This window comes from Ovis canadensis, chromosome 1, assembly GCF_042477335.2.
Source record: "Ovis canadensis isolate MfBH-ARS-UI-01 breed Bighorn chromosome 1, ARS-UI_OviCan_v2, whole genome shotgun sequence".
In the NCBI taxonomy this organism is placed as follows: domain Eukaryota; kingdom Metazoa; phylum Chordata; class Mammalia; order Artiodactyla; family Bovidae; genus Ovis; species Ovis canadensis.
The window spans coordinates 210,310,548-210,325,169 of NC_091245.1; the positions used below are offsets into that span (position 1 = coordinate 210,310,548).

General features: G+C 38.4%; 1 protein-coding gene across 14 annotated transcripts in view; it reads left to right on the plus strand.

Moving 5' to 3' along the window:
* Nucleotides 1–14,622, plus strand: part of PEX5L (peroxisomal biogenesis factor 5 like) — a 284,291-nt gene that overhangs the window by 62,409 nt on the left and 207,260 nt on the right. For 3 of the 14 annotated variants that reach the window (XM_069559472.1, XM_069559491.1, XM_069559487.1), the window contains exon 1: nt 11,791–12,847. The exons of 10 other annotated variants lie outside the window; for them this stretch is intronic. In XM_069559472.1, coding sequence (XP_069415573.1) covers nt 12,755–12,847 — 93 coding nt within the window. In that variant the 5' untranslated portion in view covers nt 11,791–12,754. Of the gene's footprint in view, nt 1–11,790; nt 12,848–14,622 lie in introns of those variants that run through there. One more of the 14 variants, XM_069559548.1, reaches the window with a different exon arrangement.

Below are 14,622 nucleotides of genomic sequence, written 5' to 3' on the forward strand. Positions count from 1 at the left end.
GAGTTCATGATCTGAGCCACAGTCATCTCCTGGTCTTGTTTTTGCTGACTATATCGAGCTTCTCCATTTTTGGCTGCAAAGAATATAATCAATCTGATTTTGGTGTCGACCATCTGGTGATGTCCTTGTGTAGAGTCTTGTGTTGTTGGAAGAGGGTGTTTGCTATGACCAGTGCGTTCTCTTGGCAAAACTCTATTAGCCTTTGCCCTGCTTCTTACTAAGGTGCCAACAGCCTTACCCACTGTTGCCGTTGCACCATCAATTCAAATGTCAACACAGCAAAACAAGGTAAATAATGTTTTAGTACTTTTGTGGGAAATAGTTTTAACTTCACAGATCACCTGAAAGAATCTCAGAACCACAAAGGTTCTGTGGATCACATTCAAAAGTTAACATTTTTTCTTATTAAAGGCATTCTTCAGTCTGATGATTTTCTGGATTTCTTAAATTTTCTTAACAAAACTCTTAGTGTAAGGTGGATTTTGACATGTAAGGTAGATAGGAATGTGTGTTAATATGAAAAGATATTCACAATGTGTTGTTGAGTAAAAAGTGTAGTTTAGTATTTATACAACAACCACATTTGTATCATAAAAGTGTATATGTATGATATATTTATACACAGATACATATATGTGTATCTGTGTAGAAATATTTGGGGGTATGACATCAACAAGAGAAACAGGAGTTAGGAGTAATGGGAGTTATTAATCTTCTCCTCTTGCTATAAAGCATAAGGACTTCATTAAATGTTTACTAAGCATCAATAATGTGACAAGCATACTTCTGCACTTTGAAAAAAAGTTTTAGTGTTTCCTATAAGGAGAAACTTCTGCTTTTATAATTTTAAAAAGCTTTTTCCATTTGGGGCACATTTGTCCATGGCAATTTAGCTGTTCCTTACAGGAGCCTCACTTCATCTCTCTTTAAAACCCCCACACTCGCCTACCCAGAACAATTTTGCAAGAGTGCAGAGTTTTTTTTTGGTTTCAGTTCAGTTCAGTTCAGTTCAGTTCAGTCACTCAGTCGCGTCCGACTCTTTGTGACCCCATGCATCGCAGCACGCCAGGCCTCCCTATCCATCACCAACTCCCGGAGTTCACTCAAATCATGTCCATCGAGTCAGTGATGCCATCCAGCCATCTCATCCTCTGTCATCCCCTTCTCCTCCTGCCCCTAACCCCTCCCAGCATCAGAGTCTTTTCCAATGAGACAGCTCTTCGCATGAGGTGGCCAAAGTACTGGAGTTTCAGCTCTAGCATCATTCCTTCCAAAGAAATCCCAGGGCTGATCTCCTTCAGAATGGACTGGTTGGATCTCCTTGCAGTCCAAGGGACTCTCAAGAGTCTTCTCCAACACCACAGTTCAAAAGCATCAATTCTTCGGCGCTCAGGTTTCTTCACAGTACAACTCTCACATCTATACATGACCACTGGAAAAACCATGGCCTTTTTTGATTTGGGTTGTTTTTTGGGTTTTGTTTTTGTTTTTGTTTTGTTTTTGAGCAGTGCGGAGAAGGCAATGGCACCCCACTCTAGTACTCTTGCCTGGAAAATCCCATGGATGGAGGAGCCTGGTAGGCTGCAGTCCATGGGGTCGTGAAGCGTCGGACATGACTGGGCAACTTCACTTTCACTTTTCACTTTCATGCATTGGAGAAGGAAATGGCAACCCACTCCAGTGTTCTTGCCTGGAAAATACCAGGGACAGCAGAGCCTGGTGGGCTGCTGTCTATGCGGTCTCACAGAGTCAGACACGACTGAAGCGACTTAGCAGCAGCAGCAGCAGCAGCAGAGTTTTTTCAAAGTCTTTTTATTAAAGTCTACATCTACTTCCAAAGATGGATTTAAATTAATTGAGCTGCAGTCAGTTTTCTGTCTCTTAGCACTATGTTATCAATATATTACCAGTATTCACTTGGGGTATTAATCAGAGATTGCAAAAAGAGTCTTCAATGCTTCCTTCCAGCGCTCTCAAGTTGATATGAACTTCGTACTCTTCCTCACTGAAATTTATCTGCTCTGTATTGTTCAAGAAGTCTTTCTTATTGTCTTTATAATTTTGTGATGATCTCTGTAATACAAGCATCTAGACGTGGAGTTTGATTTCCTAAAAATGAAAGAAAGGAAAAATGCAAATGTGAGAACTGATGGAAGAAGACCGTCAGTAGTTACGTGTGCTCACTGGGATGTTGTGGTCTTGTAGAAAGAGCGCTGTTCTGTAGCTCTGAAGCTTGCCTATGTGTAGCTGAATATCCTGAAATAGTTTTCATGTAACAAAATTATTTTAAAATGTTAATAACAAAGGAGTATTTAATTAAGTAGCAAAAATCCCCAAAGAAACTTTGAGCAAGAAGATAAATATTGTGGTTGATTCTTACTCTACCTCACCTGACTCCAGCTTTCCCCCATTATAAAGTTTTATCCTTGGACAAGTTAAAAACAAGTGAAATGCAATGAAAGCAATGAGTAAATATATTCTTTTTTAATATTTTATACTCCCTGGTCAGTTCAATTCTTAGGTTTGCATAAAGAACTCTTGTTATTGATGTCCAAAAAAAATCACAATAAATCTTTTTAGATGTTCTGCAGTACTGAACAATTTCGCATTGTATTTTTAAAAACAGACTCCTTTTGTTTTGTCAACTAGCAAGAAATAAGAAAAGTTTAGATGTTGCTTTAGAACTTTACAGAGTGCAAAAATATCCTTTATTAAATGCAAAATGTTTTTCTATAGTAGTCAAAATATATTCTCTCTCTCTCCCTATCGCTCTCTCAAAAATACGAAAAAAATGAAACATTGTATTTTTCCTAAAATAATTTTACATGTTACCAAAGTCAGTGAGTGCCTAGCATATATTTTTTATAGACCTGGTCACTGCTAATTTAATTCCTGACTAGAGAAAATACAGATGCTTTTATCACTTATAGTAGCCAGTATTAAAAAAATAATCTTATGATATACAAGGTGATGAATTAATAAGCACATCATAATAGAATTGGTGTGTGTCAGTTCTCAACTGACCATACACCAATTATAACAGGCTCCATGCCTGGCACACCCTGACCACTTTAGTGGCCCCTAATTGCTCTCCTTCCCTCCATTCTTCTTTCCCACACTTAAGCCAGAGCAGCCTTCCTAAATCACAGATTTTATAATGTGCTTACTCTCCTGCTTCAAGCCCTCCATGGCTCCACATTGCCCTTAACATAAAAACATGATTTTCAAGACTCCACCATCCTCTGAAGCCTCATCTGAGATCATCCTCCCAAAACCCAATACCATCCTCATTTCTGATACTAGGAGACCCTGCTACCTCCTGTCTTTGGTCTTCTCTCTTTATCACTCTTTGCAGGCCAGCTCCCCAAGCCCACGTGCAGACAGGCCCTGTCCTCCACCTGGATGGCTTGCCCTCATCATACAGATCCCAGTATCTCCTCCAGGCCTCCTGTGACCTTGACACAAAGCAAAGTCCCATAGTCTCCTTTATATCTCCAGACTCCTCTGTCACAGGTTCTTCACTTGTTTATAATCATCTGTTCAGTTACTTCCCTTTCCCAGTAGGTATCAAGCTTTCTGAGCAGGGTACCACACCTCCCCTGTGGGCTCTAGAGCCCCAGATTCCGGCACATTCATACTAGATGAATGCAAGGAGCCAACTCATTGGCAAAGACCCTGATGCTGGGAAAGATTGAGGGCAGGAGAAGAAGGGGGCAACAGAGGATGAGGTGGTTGGATGGTATCATCAACTCAATGGACATGAGTTTGAACAAACTCTGGGAGATAGTGAGGGACAGGGAAGCCTGGTGTGCTGCCATCCATGGGGTCGCAAAGAGTTGGACACGACTGGGCGACTGAACAACAACAATACTACGTGATCAAAACTACTTAAGAGGATGAGTGAATAACACAGCCCTGACCTCAAGCAGCTTACGGTATATTTGGTAGACTAAAATATGGCAAAATCTATTCCATTATTACCTTATATATACATGATACCCAAGTCTCTTTTATGGAAAAAATATAGATATATTGAATCTATAGAATATATCTAAAATAAAATTTTAGTAATATACTTTTACTGTAAAGTATAACATATATGAAATGTTTAAAATAGTACAAGAATAAAATGAAAATACTCCATTCTTATGCCAAGAGAAAATAAAATTACCATATTTGAGAAGCTCCTTCTTATCCCTTACTCATCATCAAACAAGGGAGGTTTTTTAGCTGTTAATTTTTTGAAGATTATTTCTTATCAGTCAATTAAGTCATAAGGAATTTCCTGTAAAAATCAGCAAAATACCAAAAATGCCATGTGTATTCACATTTGTGCTTATTTTTTCCAGTAATGGATTTTGTGTTTGCTGAAAATGTCAGGAGTGATCCACTACATATTACTACTTCTGTGATTACTGTCATGTAACTGTATTGACTGAATCTACCACCCCTAGTGATAAAAGGGTGATCTTGCATCAACATGAAGCAACCCTTGTCCTAAATTAATATAATTTTGTCTGGACAAACTCATCAAGTACTTGAATACCTACTCTACCCTGTATTTTCTCAAATTAAAAAAAAAAATTGCCTCGTGACTCAAATCTATAGTTTCTAGCCATCAAACTCCTTTTTACTTGAGCCCAGGAATCACAGGATATTTGCTCTCAGATGATTGGTGACAATACTTTATATAAATAAAGCTATGTAAACTTTGCCTTTTATTATAACCCACTTTATTTTCCCCTCGTTATAAAGGTATTATTAATTGATGTTCATCAAAAAACAGTGTGTTTAATTGGCTACATATCCTCTGAACTCTGCTGTTTTAATCTTGTAACCAGTGTCACATGTCCAGTGAATGTCCAGCTGTCTATTGACCAGATGTTTCTTGCCTCTGTACATCCTGTGGCTTAGAAGAGCTCCCTCAGTAAGTAGTTGCCTGGAAGCTCCATGACAAAGACAGAAAACCCAGACCTGCCCACCGTCTAGGGATTTCCATGTCTTATCTAAAATGTTGTCATCAATGAATTCATAAGCCATTGCAGAAATGAGATTAATGAAAGAAGCCATCAGGAGGCTGATGGATAAATAACAAGAACTATGGTGTCGGGTTAGAATTCCCGAGGTTTTCAAGGCCACGGAGGAGAGCCCAGAGATGAACGTAACAGGCTGTACCTCCAGGCAATCACTCTCAAGAATAGGGAAAATTTATTCTAAGATGTCTTGACTATGTGTAGATCCAGATGAAAGAAAAAAAAAAAACCCTCATGTTATTTTAGCCATAATAAAAAAACTGGTTATCAATGAGTCACATAAATGCAGCTTAATGGTAAACAGCCTTCTGCACAGATCTGGTGACTGAGGCATAGACTTCAGGTTTACTCTTGTCAGAAACAAATTTTTCTTGAGCACTGTCAAAGCATCAGAGCAATGTGTGAGTTTAGAGATGGTATGAAAATAGAGGCATTGTTATGAGTATATTTACTTGGCAGACAGAGTGCTTACAGAAGCAGCTAGCTTTTCTTTCCTTTTTATTAAAGTAAAATGATTGCTGTTTTCTTTCACAAGGACATAAAATCATCATGTCCAGACCAGTTGTTGTAAAGGAGTCAGCAGCAGGTGTGTGGTGCCAGGTGCACCAGCTGCCAGTGAAAAGGCAAAGGGGCCACTGGAGAGGCCAGTGAAGAGCGCACCTGTGCCTGAGATGGGAGTAGCACACGCCTAGCCCCCATCTGGTAGGGCCAGTGCCTGTAGCAATAAGAAGTCATGTCAGTAGGGATCAGAAGAGGGCACAGGTGAGCAGTTTTAGGTTTAGATTTTTTCTTATTTTTCTCAAGTATGGAGTACATAATTTACCCTTTTATTAGGTGTTTTTTTTTTGGTGGGGGGGGGATGAGACTTTTTATGTGACGGAAGTATTTATTTCCATTTGAGAATCCAAAATGATGATGTTAGTTCTCTCAGGCCCCTTACCTGTCTTACATCAACAAGCACTCCCTGCTGTTTGAGTGATGACAGATAAAATTGCCAAATGGGAGTGCTTTTAGTTTCACCTTGCCTTGGAAATAGCACCAATGGCACACAATGCTGAGAAATCTAGTAGACTGAAATATATATATATATATATATATATATATATATGTATATATATATATGTATATCTCATTATTGTCTTTAGCAGGCAGGAAACGAGTTGTATGGCTCTGTCATTGCAGGCTATACCACTGCATTTACAGCTTCAAGAGCCTAGTCTAGAGAAAACATGAAAATGATTTTTATAGAGACAAGAGCCTTTCAGATGAAAGAACTGGACTCAAAATTTTCCTGTTAAGACGGACAACATTTTTTTTTTCTTTTTGAATGTGATTTTCTTTGGTTTTGGAAGGGAGGGAGGTTTAAGAGGAGTGTCTTTATTGTCCTCAAAGTAATGTGGAACACTGCTCAATCTGACATGACTGAAAATTTCAAGTTTAATTTTTGTTTTTGCGTACTTATTCTCAGTAAACCACCCTAGTATTGGACTGTTCCCAGGAGCATATGTAACTCCTCTAAGAAATCATTAGTTGTCCTAGCCCTGCCTGAGTCTTCCTACTTTTGTTGGATGTACCAGAGGTACTTACCACACAGTCCAGAGAAAGTGAAGATATCTGCAGGGTATGATCAAAGGGTACAAAATTGAGGACATGATGATTAATATCAACTGGAACTGCCTATCACACCCTGGATTTGTTTCAAAATATTGAGTTGTTTGATTACTTGCTTTGACTGAGAACTGTGAAAATCCCAGCACTTTGATCAGAAATCCTCTTCCCTAATCCTAGTGATAGGTCCTGTCACTAGCACATAATGCTAGAAATGTCGTTCACTGATTTGCTTTTCAAATGAAAGTAATGATTTGCTGTAGGGTAACAAATCCTAAACTTCTAGTGTTCTTATTTTGGAAGCTTACTAAACTAATGATTTTGCTTTTCTGAGGTTTAAAATTAAATAAACCTTGGAGGAAAGAATCTGTAAAAATGTGATTATATGTACTACATGTACTATACTTTCCCAATTAGACTTAGCCTTAAAATCAGCAGACAGCTGAACAGATATCCAAAAACAAGTATAACAAAATGTTAGTGGTGAAATCTAGCTAGTAAGTATATAGATGCTCACCATAAAATTCTTTTGACTTTGCTGTATGTTTGATTTTTTTAATAAGGTATATGTCTAGTACTGAACTTGTGTTTTGGAGAAAATGTCATTGTACAATGACATATGATTGAGTGCTCTTAATGGATATTTCTGTTGAATTCTCATCTTTGAGAAACTTGGAAAATATAAAAATAATTTTAAGAATCTTTAACCTTCTTCAGGTTATTCTCTTATAGACCAAGAGCCACTCTAAAGATAGAAAAGGCAGCATTAAGGAGGGACCTCAAAGCCAAGGGTGAAAATTGTATTGTGTATCACTGCCATTTTATTGTTCAGCTAGTAAGTAACTGGTGGAGAAGGCAGTGGCACCCCACTCCAGTACTCTTGCCTGGAAAATCCCATGGATGGAGGAGCCTGGTGGGCTGCAGTCCATGGCATTGCTAAGAGTCAGACACGACTGAGTGACTTCACTTTCACTTTTCCCTTTCATGCATTGGAGAAGGAAATGGCAACCCACTCCAGTGTTCTTGCCTGGAGAATCCCAGGGACAGGGGAGCCTGGTGGGCTGCCGTCTATGGGGTTGCACAGAGTCGGACACAACTGAAGCAACTTAGCAGCAGCAGTGAGTAACTGGAGTACCTATTTTCCCAAATAGACTTAGCCTAAAATCAAAAAATTACTAAATATCTGGCCATATGCTTATGGTTTAAAACATGGTTTAAAATGCATCAACATATTTGTTGTGCTTACATTTCTTTTTTCACTCAGCAATATACCTTTAGAACTGAGTTTGATTACCATATGTTATGTTTGCTCAAGCCTGGCCCAAAACTAAAAAATTGTACCCTGTGGCTCTTTTTTTGCCATAATATCACAGTTGGTGGGGGAAGAACACAACTGTGAATGTCTTTTTTTTTTTTTAAGAAAAAAATAGTTTTTGAAGAATGCCAAGTGCAAGCCCTTCTGTAAATGATTCTCTGTAATGATGACATTTTCTCTTCAGAAGGTTTATTTCCTCCATATGAAAGAAAAATAAAAGATCTACAAATTGTCTTTTTAATTGGTAAGGTGGTGACTTTCTATTTAAAAGGTCTGTCTCAGCTTATGTCCTAAATGGAGAAGCTCTCAAGCTTTCAGTCCAGGTCTTTGAGGCAAAGTTCCTTCTCCCTCATTCTCTGTTTTTTTCCATTCGTTATTTCTTTGTATCCACAGCAGTAGTGTTGGTAGGTGTGCTGACACTGTGGATCTTTTTTTAAAAAGAAAAGACATGGGGCCAAAATGATATCCAAAAAACAGTAAGTTTAATATCATAAGGGGGAGTGAGAAGGAAAGGGGTGTATTAAATGCAATAAACATATAGTCTACTTCACCATCCCACCACACTTGCCACAAGGGGCAGAAGTAATAACTGTAGCATGAATCTCTACATTTTAAAAAAAACTAGCATGAATTCCTCCAGAAATGTAGTAAAGGAAAGGTAAAGCCCCAACCCGGTTGCTTTTCTGCAATGTAGACTTTAGATGAATCATTTCTATGGCAATTTTATGGGTCTCTCAAGTAATCACATTTTTCGTTTTCTTTTTTATTATTGTTATAAAAGAAAATCATTCTTATTTCAAGAAGAACTCCCAAGTTTAAACAGAAAATACAGATCATGCGTAATTCTAGCACCCAGAGAATAAGACACTTAATATTTGAAATATATGTCTAGATTTTTCTTCTGTAAATATATATCACGTAATTATAATTTTAAGAGAGACAGGCACTTTTTTTTTCTCTCCAAAAGCACTTTGTTCTTACTTTCTTGCTTCATGAATTATTCCCCTTCATCCTCTGGTATCTACATTTTCACTCTCATTACTGCTGTTTCTTGAACTATGAACATACTCAATGCCTTTACACAAGGGAAGGAGGGAGAACTATAACTCTCCCAGTATGCTTGCCCTGTATTTTTTGCCTTTGTACTAGCATTCTTGCTCTCTCTTTATATTTCTCTCTCTTTCTCTCTTTAAAGCTGTAACTTAAAGACATAAGATCTACCACCTTAACAAATTTGTCCTCTTTCCCTTTTCATTCAAGCTTTCTAAGAAAAAATAAGTCCCCTCTCACCATTACCACCAATGTATACATTAATTTACTTTAATCTTGGTTCCTTCATCACTAATTCTTCTTTTCCTAGCATCCTTGATGACTTCCAAAATGCCAAATACAGTGGAAGCATGCAGTTCGCCTCCTTCTTTAACCTTCCATCAGCATTTGACACCATCTACAACTGTATGTCCTTTGACTGCGCTGAGTTTCCCCTCCTACACCTATGCCCACTCCTATTCCACTTCCCTTCACTGGGTTCTTCTTTTTGGCCCATTCTTTACATGAAATGATTCTCCAGGATGCCAGCCTTAGTCCTCATCTCTTCTGGCTCCACATTTTCTTTTTTAATGAGCTCAACCTCTCTGACAATTTTGATTATCTCCATCAATCCATATGTCTTGTCCTTATCTCTCTTCTAAAAATATAGACCCGTATATCCAACTGGACAACTGGATCTTTCCACTTGGATGAACTTTCCAAAGGAACTACAAACTCAGCAAGTATCTTCTTAGCACAGCATCTTCCTTCCCAATCCTCCCCTCTCTCATTGATCCTCTATTCAGCTGCTGGCAATACCATTTAATAGCTATAATAATGTAAATAACAGCAAAGATATTTCTGAAAATACATAATCATGATACAGACCTGATCACTGAAAGAATATATGCATTTATTTTGACATCTATAGTCAATCATAAATTGCATTTGGGACTAATTCATGCAATTATAGGATTTCTCTTGTAGTTCAGTTGGTAACAAATCTGCCTGCAATGCAGGAGACCCAGGTTTAATTCCTGGATTGGGAAGATCCCCTCGAGAAGGAAACAGCAACCCCCTCCAGTATTCTTGCCTGGAAAATCCCATGGACAGAGGAGTCTGGAAGGCTATAGTCTATGGGGTTGCAAGAGTTGGACACGGCTTAGTGACTAAACCACCTCATACAATTAACTCTAAAAAAGGGCTGCTATAGAATTTAATAATTAAGAGTCCATTGGTGACTGTCAAGAATGCAGTTACAGAAAATTGCAACCTGATTGTGATTCGCTTAGAAGTGAACAGAAAGGAAGGTGGCATCACTGACTCAATGGACGTGAGTTTGAGTAAACTCTGGGAGTTGGTAATGGACAGGGAGGCCTGGCATGCTGCACTCCATAGGGTCACAAAGAGTCGGACACTACTAAGCGACTGAACTGAACTGATGGCTAGTGAGCACAGACCACTCTTTCAAGTTTGATGATAAAGAGATAAGAGAGATTAAATGAATGCCTTTAGGGGAAAAGCAGAAGTGAGGAAGTCATCTTTTAGGACAGGAGAAAAGTGAGCAATTTTGTAGGCTGCAGGAAGGAAGGTGGTAGAGAAGGGATTGAAGATAGGAAAAATAAGATAGGAATTGAAAACTGACAACCACGAAGAAAAGAGTAGAATGGTCTTTGTTTCTTTTGTGTATATTATATATTTTTCATTAACATTTGCTTTAGTAAATATTAGGTCTACTATTTATCACATTGCAGTATTGAATAAGAATTAGTAATAAAATTCTTTGAAATATTTATATGTAAACCTTTACACTTATTTTGATATCTATAGTTAGGCAAAAATTGTAATTGAGGCTAATTGGCACAATTAATTAAATCATATATTCCTTTCCCTTTCAAAATTTCCCTTGTATATTCCATTCCTAGTGAATATGATGAATTCTTTTAATTCAACCCATACACCACTGGAAGCTTTCAGTTAAAACTCTCACTTTTTCATAAACTCTTATAGTCTTCTTCTAAAAAGAACATTGGGTGCTTTGTTTTCCAGATCTCTATACCATCAGACTTTATTATTGTTTTGTTACTTACTTGCAAAATTTTCTTCTATAATAGACATTCTGTATCCATGGCCATGTATGATTTTCCTATACATCTTCCAAGTTTTATGGTTTATTTAATTCAAGTGAATATACCCACCTTGCTGTTTCATATTTGTGGAGGTAGATAGGGTTAAAGAGAGATGGAGCATTTACAGAGAGGAAAGATGATCAGGCTCAATGTTCCTAAGAAAACAGCAGCTCTGATCCAGTGATATTAAAAAAAAAAAAAATCATCAGTACTAAAAATAACTAGATAGTTCTCATTCCAGTTATTCAGAAAGGGTTCATAATGGTGTGGGGTGGAGGGGAGATACTGTATTTGGAGTGTCAGACATTGGACACTTATCCTCAGCTGAAAGCTTTTCACAGAGTGGGAGACTTTTTCAGCAATTTTTCTCTTTCCTCACTTCTCCCACCTCGAGGTCCTCACCGTGTTAACTTCACTGCACTGATGCACCTCAGCTGCACTGATGCACCTCAGCTGCATGTAGAGGGGTAGTGCACAAAAATCTGCTCTCAGCAGGTAGCACGCTCTCGGGCTGAGGTGAACACGGGCCTAACCTCACTGCCTCAGGGGCAATCCTCAGTTGCAGTGGCTGCAGGAAGGTGGGAGGAGCACAGGAAATGATTCCTTTCTGGCTTCTCCTCCCCCAGAGGCCCCGCCTCCTCATGCTTGGCCAGTGGGGAGTTTAGCTTGCTTTCTCCTTCTAGGTCAGTCCTCTGACCAGTGTGAAAGACCACGCAGGAGCTATGGAGTTGCTTTCTTGTGCTTGACCAAGTGCATAGATAGAAGACAGGGATTCCCGGCTGGGAGGAGGGAGGAGAGCTGAAGATCCCTGGCTGGGCTGGCTGATCTAAGCAGTCCAAGTGGGAAGCTGAGTGCTTGAAAGAGGATTATACTCGCACTAGAAATAAGCAGTAAGTGAGCGAATAACCATGATGGCTTAGAAAAGGCTTAATCCCCATGGGGTTATGGGGTGAGCTAGAAAATATTGCTTAACTCTAGAGTAAAACTGGAAAGCTTCTGACTGTGTACAGTTGTCTGCTGTTTGGAGACTAGGAGCTTAAGTACAAACCCAGAGCTGTAAATGCCTCCTCCCACTCTTGGAAAATGCCAACTTCTGTTTACAGTAGTTGGGAATATAATCTTCTTCCCTGATCTAGCCTCTTTCTGGGGAAATTTAGTACTAAACCAGATAAGGAGTTGTGATTAAACTGGAGAAATAGAATCTGTACTGGCAGGAAGGGCAATCTTGAATTATGTTCTGTGAATGCCAACATTGTTATATCTATTAGCAGTGATTTGCTAATCACAAAAAGAGTCTGGGGTGGGGCATTGAAAACTTTTTTGACAGAGAAACTGAGTAGTCCATATACATGAGATGAAATACAAAAATTTGTATAATTAATAATAGATGGAGGGGATTTTTGAGCATTAAACTAGAACGGCAGTCAGGGAACATGGCAGTACTTGGATAAACATTAGCTAGAAAAAGAAGAAATTTTAGTTTCAATGATTTCACAATGTTTACAAAGTCAAAACGATGATCCGGGGATACTTCGGTTAGTGTGGCGCATTATATATAGCATTGCTGGGCGAGATCTGTGGTCCTCTGGTCAGCAAGTCCTGGCAATGAATCCACTGCGGCTGGTGCAAAGAATTCTGGGATGTCTGACAGTGAAATGGATGGAAAGACACATATTCCATCTCTACTTAATGTCCTTTTGTCCAGAAATCGGGTCGTGCAAATGAGCTACTTGGTACGTATATAGATCAATATTCAGTAAAGGCATTTCTAAATGATTTGCATTAGTGGGTCTCTGGACAATATCTTATGGTGACCAGTGGACTAAAAGGATACGAAAGCAAAGTGATAGGAAGTCAGTTTGATTGAAACCAACCTTGTTCTTTTTGTTTTCCATCAGTCTTGAAATGGAACCTCAAATGAGGACAAGAATAATAATAGAAATACTGTGGCCATCTGTTCTGTTCTAAGTGGCTAAACTCATTAATATATGAATGAGAATTCAGATTTTATTTATGCATCCTAGTACTGAATATTCAGGAAATCTCTATCACAGGGGAAAAAAAAAAACCACAACAATCAGAGGTGTGTTTGTTGGAGGGGTGAGGGAGTGGGGAAATGTGGAAATCTGCTTTTGAAACGTTATAGGAGAAAAAACAGACAAGAATCATGTCCCATAATGTAAAGAAGATGTTTGTCATGTTTGCTGAAGGATATAATTCTTCCCGTAATAAGACAAGGATCTTAATGTGGCACAGTGGATGCAAACATGAGAAATATTTATAATTCCCTTAATTGTAGTTGATATAGTTAATACTGAGCAGGATTTTGTTTTTGTTTTTTTAAAGATAGCAATCTTGGATTACAGCTAATTAGGTAGTGAATTTTCTTTTCTTTTTGTTACTGGTCCTCTGCAAGGTACTAATAATTTCTGAAATTATGAAGAAGTAGCCATCATTCCCGGTATTTCCTTTAACCATGCACTGGGAGAAAGGGGGAAAAAGAAGATTCAGACATATTATCTCTCTCCCGTAACACAACAGTAAAACTGTTGGCATGATCTGTGTTGTTTTCTAACTTTATAACTTTTGCTATGGGGAAAGACAGATGGAAGAAAAAATGCCAATAAAGAATATTTTTTTTAATGGCCTGTACTCTTCCAACTTTTTAGGCTATCTAATTTTGAAACTTTTCTTATTTACCTTTTAAAAATTATTTCTGAGTTGTCTCTTCCAGTATTAGTTTTCATCAGATTTATAGGCAAATATAGAAAATCTGGGGCTTCCCTGGTTGCTCACCTGGTAAAGAATCAGCCTGCATTGCAGGAGACCCTGGTTCAATTCCTGGGTTGGGAAGATCCCCTGGAGAAGGGATAGGCTACCCACTCCAGTATTCTTGGGCTTTCCTGACAGTTCAGATGGTAAAGAATCTGCCTGCAATGCAGAAGACCTGGGTTCCATCCCTGGGTTGGGAAGATCCCCAGGAGGATGGCATGGCAAACCAGTCCAGTATTTTCTTGCCTGGAGAATCCCCATGGACAGAGTGTGCTACAGTGCATGGTGTTGCAGAGTCAGATACAACTAAGCAACTAAGCATGGCACAGCACATAGAAAATCTGAAGACTCATTATCTGAGTGGTGGTATACTTGCTTATTCTTAAAAATATATGGAGGATTAAAAGAAAACATTTAGTACCTGAAGTCTTAAGCATAATATGATCACTAAATGCAGCTTCAGTGTTTAAGAAAATTGCCCTAGGACTCTAAGGAATGTATTGTTTATCTTGAATTATTAAAGAATCTTTTCTGAAACTATAGAATTGAAAAAGAAGCATAACAGTATTCAGAAAAGGATTAAAGGTATAATTTGGATGGGAGAGGCTAAGCAGAAGCCAGCAATTTAATAAAAATATTTGCTACTGTCCATGAGAGGTTGGCATAAAGAATGATGTATTATGACTAGTGAACAAGGTTAAGTAAAGACTTTTATCTTTAAAAAGTATTAAGTAGG